Source organism: Electrona antarctica (assembly GCF_951216825.1).
Source record: "Electrona antarctica genome assembly, chromosome: 3".
Classification (NCBI taxonomy): domain Eukaryota; kingdom Metazoa; phylum Chordata; class Actinopteri; order Myctophiformes; family Myctophidae; genus Electrona; species Electrona antarctica.
Window position 1 is genome coordinate 9,622,579 of NC_136808.1, and position 10,722 is coordinate 9,633,300.

At 42.9% G+C, this 10,722-nt stretch overlaps 1 protein-coding gene across 1 annotated transcript; it reads left to right on the forward strand.

Annotated features, from left to right (window-relative positions):
* Positions 1–311: 311 nt before the first annotated feature.
* cUnh16orf46 (chromosome Un C16orf46 homolog) lies at positions 312–3,691 on the forward strand. The gene is made up of 3 exons (XM_079496501.1): positions 312–328; positions 1,426–1,658; positions 2,684–3,691. The coding sequence occupies exons 2-3, from the start codon at positions 1,461–1,463 to the stop codon at positions 3,632–3,634; spliced, it is 1,149 nt and encodes a 382-aa protein (XP_079352627.1). The 5' UTR covers positions 312–328; positions 1,426–1,460; the 3' UTR covers positions 3,635–3,691.
* The last annotated feature ends 7,031 nt before the right edge of the window (positions 3,692–10,722 follow it).

Below are 10,722 nucleotides of genomic sequence, written 5' to 3' on the forward strand. Positions count from 1 at the left end.
TCACATCACGTCTAGTGCGGCCTCTAGGGGTTGCCATGGTGACGCACGGCGTTCCCACTGAGCAGCACTCTATATCAAATGCATTTCCGTGTCCGTCTCACTTCTTGTTTAGGTTTGCTGCTCCCGATGACGAGCACCAAACGTTGTTGTACGGTGGATAATCTTGACCACACAATGTATTAATCATTTAATGCCGTTATCTATTTTAGACCGGAATCGCGGATATTGCAATATTTTATTTATTGGAGTAGTGCACCATCTCCTGCACCCGCTGCTGACACGCACCAATGCGTGTGCGAATGCACTTCGAACTCAAACTGCTGTTTTGGTGAGTGAAAGTGAACTCTTCAAAGTGGACGAACTGGATCTTAATTATAGGCCTACAATAGACTAATCATATTTTATTATGGATTACTTCAGCAGCACAGTCTCATGCAGTTTGCAATTAATCGTCCAAAGAAAAAATAAACTGGAACGGAAACTAATAAACTACACTAAATCCATGAAGCATTTAGGTTCTAATCTAAACACTTATTTGTAACACTTTTTGTAACGTGTCACAGTGTTTAGATTATAAACACATTTATGTGTTTAAGTTATACAATCAAAAGTCAGTCATTATATATGTGTTTAGAATTAGAACACTATAGGTGTTCTGTGAGGTGTCTGAGGTGACTTGTGTACCAGTGTAGGCTATTTTATATCCATATAAAATAAACATTTGGCATTTTGATTGATTGATTTATTAACAGTTTGCAGAATTACAGTACATTTCAAGTAGCCTACAACTCAAAACAAAAGCTGTTAACTGTGGACGACACCATAAAGTAGGCTATTACACCTATTTACAATTGGGCCCACCATGTTCAATTTATCATCCAAATTAGAGACTTATAGCCTAGGGCAGTATTATGCGTGTCTTAAGTACCAGGTCTTATTACTTAACTTAAGACCTGGAGGCGTGGTCAATGCTGTTTGGCCACTCAGAATAGCCAGGTCCAGGTCTTAAGTTAAGTAATAAGACCTGGTACTTAAGACACGCATAATACTGCCCATAGTCTTCTATATAGCTAAAAACAGGAAATCATCATAGAGGAGGTAAAAAGGGGGAAAAAAACATATACAGTGAGGGGGGAAAGGGGTGGGTGGGCGATTCAGATTTGTTTCTAATTGCAGCCGTCCGTATAGGTGCCCTTTGAGAGCAGTTTTGAAGGAGTCAAGGGATTTGCATGTCTTAATGACTGTTGGTAGTCCCTTGTTTGTGCCGAATCTGGGTTGCACATGGTTTCATTATTACACACTGGTGTTTAGGTTTTAAACGCGTCACATGTTCCAGGGATATATATATTTTAGAATCAGTATTAGTAGATAGATATAGATATAATCGATATAATCTTTCTTCTTTTGATTTCTCTGTCTGTGTAGTTTTCACCCCCAAATTAAGCCTTAATTGTTCTCACATGATGGCAAACATAAGAGAATGTGACCAGATGACTGAGGAAGACTGTGTGGATGAGCCACTGGACTACTGGGAACAGCCAGGCATGGTGGCAGACCGGGACAACATCGATGGACTTATAGATATCAGCGAGGACAACTTCTGGAAAGAGCAGGAGGAGCGCAGCGCGTCTCACTGTCCCTCTGGCTGGGAAGAGGCTGTAAGTCACACTCACATCCAAGTAACCAGTGTTGATTTCGTCGACTAAAACTATGACGAAAAATGTCCGTCGACTACCTTTTTTCACTGAGGAATACTAAATGGAAACTAAATGAAAACTAAGCTATGATGACTAAAACTAAGGCTAAATCATATATTGACAATTTTGTCAACAAATAAAAACTAGACTAAAATGTTAGGAAGGGACTAGTGGACAAGAGATCCAGTATAAGTCATTTTACACTTGGTTGCATGCTGAAAATAGCAGATCTACAAGCTCGTAGATCAGCTATTTTCAGCAAGTGTAAAATCAGCCATCAAGGCCCACCAAAATACCTTTTGGTCGACCAAATCAACTGTAGATTAAATCGACTAAAATCGCATGACATTTAGTCGACTAAAATGAGTACTTTTACTTTTGGAACACAAGTACACCAATGACATAGCTCTGGTCCATAGCCTTCTACTGCTTCTACGATTCTGCCCTGCAGTATAAGGCTATGGGACTTTCAGTTTTAAATCTCAAATGGAAATCAGACCAGCCTCTCTTTTGTGGAAATCTCACGAACGTTTGACCGACCTACGTTTGACCTACCCCCCCACCATGCTACGCGTGGTGGGGGGCTCAGAGTGCGTCCACTAAGGAAAGTAGGCTTTCTATTGACACAACCCGTCTTTGTATTGGTGAGTAGGTCAAACGTTCGTGAGATTTCCACAAAAGAGGAGAGGCTGGTCTGATTTCCATTTGAGATTTAAAACTGAAAGTCACATAGCCTTATACTGCAGGGCAGAATCGTAGAAGCAGTAGAAGGCTATGGACCAGAGCTAACCAATGACAATACTTTTGTACATTTTGAATTCAGGACTTTTACTTGTGACAGAGTGCATCTATATTGCCGTATTGATACTTTTACTTTAAGTAAAGAATTTGAGTACTTTTAATTTCCACCACTGTTTTTTGAAATATAATCAGTGCTCTTGAGCGCATATAAAATATTGTATTCCTGGTTTGGAAACGACATACAGGTCCAGGGCTGGGGCAGCATGGCTCCGGCAGCAGCCTGTACGCTCCAGCCTCAGAGGAAAGGGAATAAGAAGCCCAGGAATGGCGAGCCAGACCCACCACACTGCCTTTTGTGCGTTGACATGAGACTCCCTGACTTAGAGAGCTCGGCCTTCGCTCCAGAGTCCCACTGTGCCGTGGAGCCACATACTCAACCCCACCATGACACTGGCCTCCACACCACCACCACCACCCCGTCATCACGGCTCCTGAGCACCTCCTACAGTCACACCAGTGCATCAGCGGCCCAGCAGGCCAAGCAGACCCCAGAGTGCCTTGTCCTGAATGACCTGCAGAAAGCCACTCATCACCTCTTACTCTGTGGCGAAAGTACGGTAGCGGAAAGGAAGCTCGGGGAATCTCTCCTGCAGCAGCCACACCAACTTCCTTCAAAGTACCGCCTTCTAAGGCCGAGTAACATACTGCTTTCCATAAACAGCTTTACCGTCTTACCTCCGGTCCATCCACCCCAGCTCAGACCCCAGGAGATCGCCGGCCAGATCGGCCACGTTGAGCCTGGATCGGAACATATAAGCAGGACCAGCGGAGAGACCTTAGAATCGAATGCGGACAACATCGCCACTTCCAGGGAGGCAACAACAGGTGACGACAGAGGTGAGGTAACGAGAGTAGACGACACCTACAGTGCAGCGTTCAACTCAAACTGCTGCCCATGTCAGCAGAATCACCACCTGCTATCCACTTTCAGTGTCTGTGTCCCCGAGAGGTATGAGGTGCCCCTCACCTCCATGGCCGACGCTGCCCCCCGCACCACTTATTTTACAGGCAGGCATCTCAAGCAGGCCCCACGGAGCAACAGTAGGCCAGCCAAACAAACAGCAGGGACAACACAGCTGCCTATACTGTTGGGCACCAAGGTGCCTATGAGGGCGTCTGTGCACAGACTATTGTGAACATACAGTTTGTCTTGCTGTGAAACCTCACTCTGTATGAGTGCACCATTAAAAATAGGGATTTTTTCGTTCCCGATCCGATCCCGATACCACAATTTCTGTGTTAGCCGATACCGATACCGATACCAGTGTTGTGATCTTGTGTTGTGTTTATAGCTATCTAGCTATATATGTCGTGTTGTGTTTATAGCAGACTCCTCACTTGCAGTTTGGGCAACTCGAAAGCAAACTCACATGCAACACTGTATTTACCTGCCATAGTGTCAACCCCTTACCCTAGCCCCTTTCGGGACCCTTACCGTTTCTGAAGTTTCGCCGACGGTAGGGTCCCTCAGTACTTATTCCACTCTCCATGGGAGACAGATGTACATAGCCTCCGTTCACGCCGTGCTGCGCTCCGCTTGAGTGTTGGTGAGATGTTTCAAAGATGCATAAAGCGGCTATAGGAGACCGCCGCAACGTGTATGAAATGGCATTAACCGCCGATGCCGTTAAGTATTTTAAATCTTTTTTTGAAGTTTTGGCTGCTCTGAAATTCTCTCTGCCTCACTTCCTTGACTTCCTTATTGACTTCCCATTGTACCGCCTCCCACACCGAGACTGGCTAGCTGCACGTCCTAGTTACTGCCTCTGATTGGCCGACCGTGTACATGCAGGATGTTTATAATGCTGTTGTGTCGTGGGAGGCCTGACATGAGAAGTGAGGAAGAGACAATTTCAGAGCAGCCAAAACTTAAAAAGAATATTAAAAATACTTAACGGCATCGGCGGTTAATGCCATTTCATACACGTTGCGGCGGTCTCCTATAGCCGCTTTATGCATCTTTGAAACATCTCACCAACACTCAAGCGGAGCGCAGCACGGCGTGAGCGGAGGCTATGTACATCTGTCTCCCATGGAGAGTGGAATAAGTACTGAGGGACCCTACCGTCGGCCAAACTTCAGAAACGGTAAGGGTCCCGAAAGGGGCTACCCCTTACCCCTGTGTCGGATCGGTGGTTAGATTCACCGATACCGATATGACCCGATATGACAAATAAGGGCCGAGACCGATACTTTTCCGATACCGATACAGTATCAGGACATCTCCAATTAAAAAATATATATTTTTGTAAGATTATATTTATAAATGTAAGAAGAAATAAAGCTCAGGTCAAGGCTCATAAGATTAAGGGAGGAAAAAACTTGTACTAATTGTGAAATTGAATTTGTTTGTGGTTACAAGATGCATTCGTTCATTTTTTAATCTAGTGTGACTCGGCATTCAACTCATACATTAAAAAGGATCTGTCCAGGTGACTATTGGTTTAGTGTGACTTGCAATAGAAATAACGGTGATGGGTCGCACACACCAAAAACTGCTTTAGTTTACTTTTTATTCTTGCATAGTGAATAATAGACACACGTTTCAGCTATCCAGCCTTCATCTCTCACTCTCACTCTCACTCTCACACACACACACACACACACACACACACACACACACACACACACACACACACACACACACACACACACACACACACACACACACACACACACACACACACACACACACACACACACACACACACACACACACACACACACACACACACACACACACACACACACACACACACCAGAGTAAACTCCTGACATTTGAGGTGGAAAGTTATGGCTTTCGGCTGTTTCGACTGCGCCCCTCCCCCTCATACAACACAAATTGGAAATGAATTGGAATGACTCCCATTGGAAATGCATTGGGGCAAGCTGTGTAGCAATGTACTGTGTACATTGCTACAATTGTGCTGACAGTTTCCCACACATGTTTCTCAAGCTGTTCTCGTTGCCCGGCAACTACAGCTGCCATCCAACGAAAAGCAGAGCTATGTGGCTTGCACTTTAAACACTCACCACACAAACAACAATGTGTGGTTGTCCTCCTCCCGTCACAATCCCTGTGCTAAGTAGACTGTAAACGGAAACCACTGCCAATCGGTTAGGTCAACACAAAAAAAAAGAAAATCACATCTAGTCACATTCATACAATTGTAACTGTTTATCTGCCAGGATAAGCAGAGTATGCAGTTCACAATCTGGGAGATCTTTCTTGAGGAGCAAGGACAATTAGATTATTCCTGCCGATTCTTTGCCATCCAGACACTGGTTTGAGTGGTTTCTATAAAATACCCGTGCAGTGTGCATATAGTATATATGGATATTGACATATGAATGCAGACAATTGGAATCTTCAAACATTTCATGTTTTACTCAGGGCCAGTCAATTACTTTGTTTGTATGCAGGGACGTGCAGTGTTAGAGAGGCAGGGGCTGAAATCCCGTAAGAGGGCACTTTGACAAAAATAGCGAAAATAGCAGATCTACAAGCTCAGAACGTGTCGCGCTGCGACGCGTTTTTGAAAAATTATTTTTGAAAAATCGTTAAAATGTGCCTCAAATCTTTCCGAAAATTGTCATGATTTAGAAAACTTTTTTTTTAAAATTTTGACGTCAGGCCTGAATGGGTTAAAGGAGTGGCATTTGCATTTCTTCCACCATAGTAAATGCTGCATTCGTGGTCTGGAGAGGGCAGTTGTTTTACAGACGGGTAAAATGGCAGGGGCTGAAGCCCCCTTTGATGTCCATGTGCCTGTTTGTATGGATTAGTAGGATGAATGTGAACTCCTGCTCCATTACTCTACCTCTGGGATACACTGACACCACGGCGCGTAATCAGCGCCTCAAACTGTGACTCCGCCCACAAACGGGGGAAGTTGTGATTTTCGCTCGTTCACTGCAATGCAATTTGCGGCATTTTCAAAACAATATTGAGCAGAGTAGCGATTATCAAACGTATTTGCAATGCCATACGTTGAAAGATCTGTTGCCCGTGGACAAGGCACGCTACCTCCGCAAGTTAGATAGCATCGGCATAGATGTTTGTCCGTATGTGATTAAGGATTGGACCTAGTTGCATTGGCAGCCATAGAAAATTCCGGGGTAAATTCTTACCCCGGATGTGACGTTTTTAGGCGTTCCTGTCTAGCGTGGTGTCAGTGTATGCTTATCATATCACTACTTTGTGGCATTGAACTTCTAACAGCAGCCACTATATTCAAATGTTGGATTTACCTGAAGGTGCATCATGCATTTGTGTGCAATGACAATTGACAAATAAAATTAAATGTAAAGTCACTGTGTAGCGTTGTTGCTATATCTGGACACTTTGATACAACCCAGATTTCAGCGTTCTGTACTGTAAATTGATTAAAGGGGCATTCCACTCATTTTCAACATTTTACTATGTCATTAATGTACCTTAGAGCTGTTGTGTGGAAATAATAAAAAAGTTCCCCCATTCTGTGTTTCTTAGAACTAGAGGTCTGAAAAGAATCATTAACATGGTGAAACACATCTTGATGACATCATTAACTCTTAGCCTGCCGCCATTAATTAATCCCTCGATTGCGTATTGCCATGGTTTAATCACGCGTGACACTTACTTTGAAGAGCCAAATATCCGTATCGCATTTTACTATGAAACCATTCCGTGTGTGTTGACGAAGCTGGTGCTCGTTCTCTCGGTCGGTGGTGGAAAAAGTGGACCGCGAGTATCACAGCGCCTGCTACAGGCCGTTGAAAACGCTTGTCTGGGACAAAGCGTCCTCTGCAATGTCGCTTCTGTGAGATAAAGCCGTCTGAAAACAGAGCCGGCAATGTTAGTGGATGCGCGCGCATTTTCAAAATGGCCGCGCCCATTGTGTCAGAAGCATAACAAAGCTAACGGACGGTAGATTTCGATACGATCGTATTAAAACATGCATTAATGAATACATCGCTGTTAAAACGGCTTTTCCGTTTGTGGCAGGCTACAAGATTCTACGTGTTAATATTCCTATGTTCCTGGCGGGTAAACGATTAAGATGTGTTTCACCATGTTAATGATTTTTTTCATAATTACAGTTCTAGGAAACACAAAATGGGGGGATTTTTTTAAAAATTATTTCCACACAACAGCTCTAAGGTATATTAATGACATAGTAAAATGTTGAAAATGGGTGGTTTTCCCCTTTAAAGGACCACTTCACCACTTTTCAACCTATCTTCATGTAATAGGTCCTCAGTAATAATCAATACAATGGCACAATTTCTTTTCTACTCAATCTGTGTCTCATAGGAGGGCTATGAGACATGGACAGAGTAGAACAAAAATGGTGCCATTTTATCATGATTGTTAGTGAGGACCTATAGTATATGAAGATAGGTTGAAAAGTGGTGAAGTGGTCCTTTAACTGTAACACACATAAATATGCTTCAATATGTAGTGATAGACACATATTTCATTAGCACTTTATTAAGAGTATGTCTTGTAACTGTATAGCTTCGGCAACTAAAACAAGGCAACCTTTAACTACACATTTAGGCAACAGAAACATACTTAAACAAAGGCTACTCCAAGACAAAACGACAATTGCGTTCTGTATCTGCATGCACATTAAATAACTTTACTTTACCGACAACCTATGTAGATATTTACATTGTTTTGTGTGTGCAGCCCATCAATTCCATGTTAATGAACAATAATTTAGAATTGTATTTCCACTAGAGAAGCTTTAACAGTAGAACATAAACATTGAAATTCTATATAACAGTGTAGAATGGTTTGGATGCAGTGCAAAAACATGGCCATGTAATATCAGGGCACAGTATCTTGTACATTCATCAAGTTTCAAGGGAACATCTAGAAACTGAAAGAGGGTGAACCCACCCTCCTAAAATAGCCATTAAACAAATGCCTATAAAATAACACAATACTGCATTGACATGACTGGACAGAAGAATGCTTTTCAAACACAAATTACTGAAGGCATTCTAAGATTTCATGCAACAAAAATGTGATTAAACATGCAAATCAAAGATAAACAAAAACATATTTTGTACATTATTCAACATACATTTTAACCATCTAAGAGCAGCAAATTGTCTAAAAAACAAACAAAAACAAATTATATATATATATATATATTATAATACTATACTATATAGTATAATACTATACTATATAGTATAATACTAGGTTTAAGGCACCAACATAAAACAAAATTAAGAAATACTCAAGGCCTACATGGTCCCTAGAAAACAGTGTGACTGGGGTGACTGTGCAAATGAGGTAACTCTGTAACATGGTGTAAAGCCTAGATCAGATTTGCAACTAGACAGAACTGTTTAAGCTCAATTTATACCCGACAGTGTTGCATGACGAAAACAGCTATCATCTATTTAAAACCCATTTTGGGCGGGAACCCCTTTTGGTGTTAGCATTATGCTATGCTTTAGCTATTGAAAAATAGCAGATCTACAAGCTCATAGCGCACCACCGAGTGGCGCGCTACGAGCTTGTAGGTCTGCTATTTTTGAAAAATCAAAGAACCACTGACATAGAAACATAGCTTTTTCAGAAAACTGTCAGGATGTAGAAGACATTTTTAGAATCTGATCTCAGGTCAAAATGGGGTAAGAGCTTGCTGATCTGCTGTCTTTGGCATGCACCGCCCTCGTATGGCGGAGCACAGAAGAATTGCAATGGTCTGAAGCTCCCATACGAAAACCACATACATAACCAAAGCACTAGGCTACTTTGACAGTAGCTTGTACAAGAGACAGAGGGAAACAAAGCACGTCCCATTGGTAAAAGCTCAAATCCAGGCAATTACGATAGAGGAACTTCAACTAGTCACTGTATAATATGTCGTCAGGTGGTTAATTAGGTGGTGAACATAGTCACATTTCACTCACAGGCAGAAGAGAGGCTAATGCTCTTGGTTTCTGTACAGCATTATTGTATCACTTTAACACAGAGCGCCGATACTGTGTACACTTACAGCCAGCTAATGAATAAGTCAGACGGCAACAGTCTAGTCTAGTCTACTAACTGTCTCATAGTCTTTGCGTAACTATAGAGGCCAAAGACAGTACGGTGATTACACGAGACCACAGTTCACAATCACATATCAATAACTGGTGTGTGACAAGGGGAGAATTGAGCTTTAAGCCATTTCCTTACTTACATTTCCAATTAGTTCCCTTTGTTCCAGTTAACGGAAACCATAACTTAAGGCTACAGCTACAATGACATTTTTGTGCTTCCAAGTTTGCAGAAGGCTCTTTGAGAATGACAATCCCCGTGGGCCGTGCCCCCCCCCCCCCCCCCATGGTTCGGTTTGTTAACATTGGTGAGAAAGAACCTTGCGTGTCTGCAGTCCTTCCTGAACGTAACCCCTTCGAGCACAGGAATTGGAACGGCAATGTGAGCCAGGCTTAATCGCCCAACATCAGTGTCTGACCTCATTAATGTTCTTGTGGTTAAACGGAAGCCAAGCACAGACATTATTATGGCATTTTCCCCTTTGCCACTAGAACACCATTCTGGGATTGCTTTTCACTAGTTGGATGAATTGGAACATTGCTGGCGCAAGTTGCTTCCATTCAGCCACAAGAGAAAAGAGACAAGTCGCACGCTTACTTTGGACGACCAGGCCTGGCTCGCATTTGACATTTCCAATTCATTCCAAAAGGTGTTTATATGGGGCAGTTGTGATGATGAAAAACAGAGAGAGAGATAGACTCAGCCAGCACCTCAACTGAACACATGAAAACACAAGTTGCTGCAAAGCAGGGACGTAGAGAGTGTTAGAGAGGCAGGGGCTGAAATCCCGTAAGAAATAGTGAAAACAGCAGATCTACAAGCTCACAACGCGTCGCGCTGCGACACGTTGAGAGCTTGTAGATCAGCTATTTTCGGGGCGCAACCCAGCACTCTTTAGCTAGTGGAGATGTAGCCTGGTTAATAAACCAGACCGAATCAGCCGTTGGCAAAAAAAAGTTGCCTACCAGCGGATTACGGTCTGGCGAGGCTCAGTAGCACGCCTCTTTCCTACAGCAGAGAACAGGTCGGACCAATCGGGACACGGTATGCAATATAGGCGGGCTTTGGTACAGTGACGTTCAATGCTTGAGACTTTTGACTGACAGTAGCTCTGACCAATTGCGTCAAAGAGAAAATGTTCCCCGGGAAATGAAATCCAAGTGGAGCCAGCCCAGACTG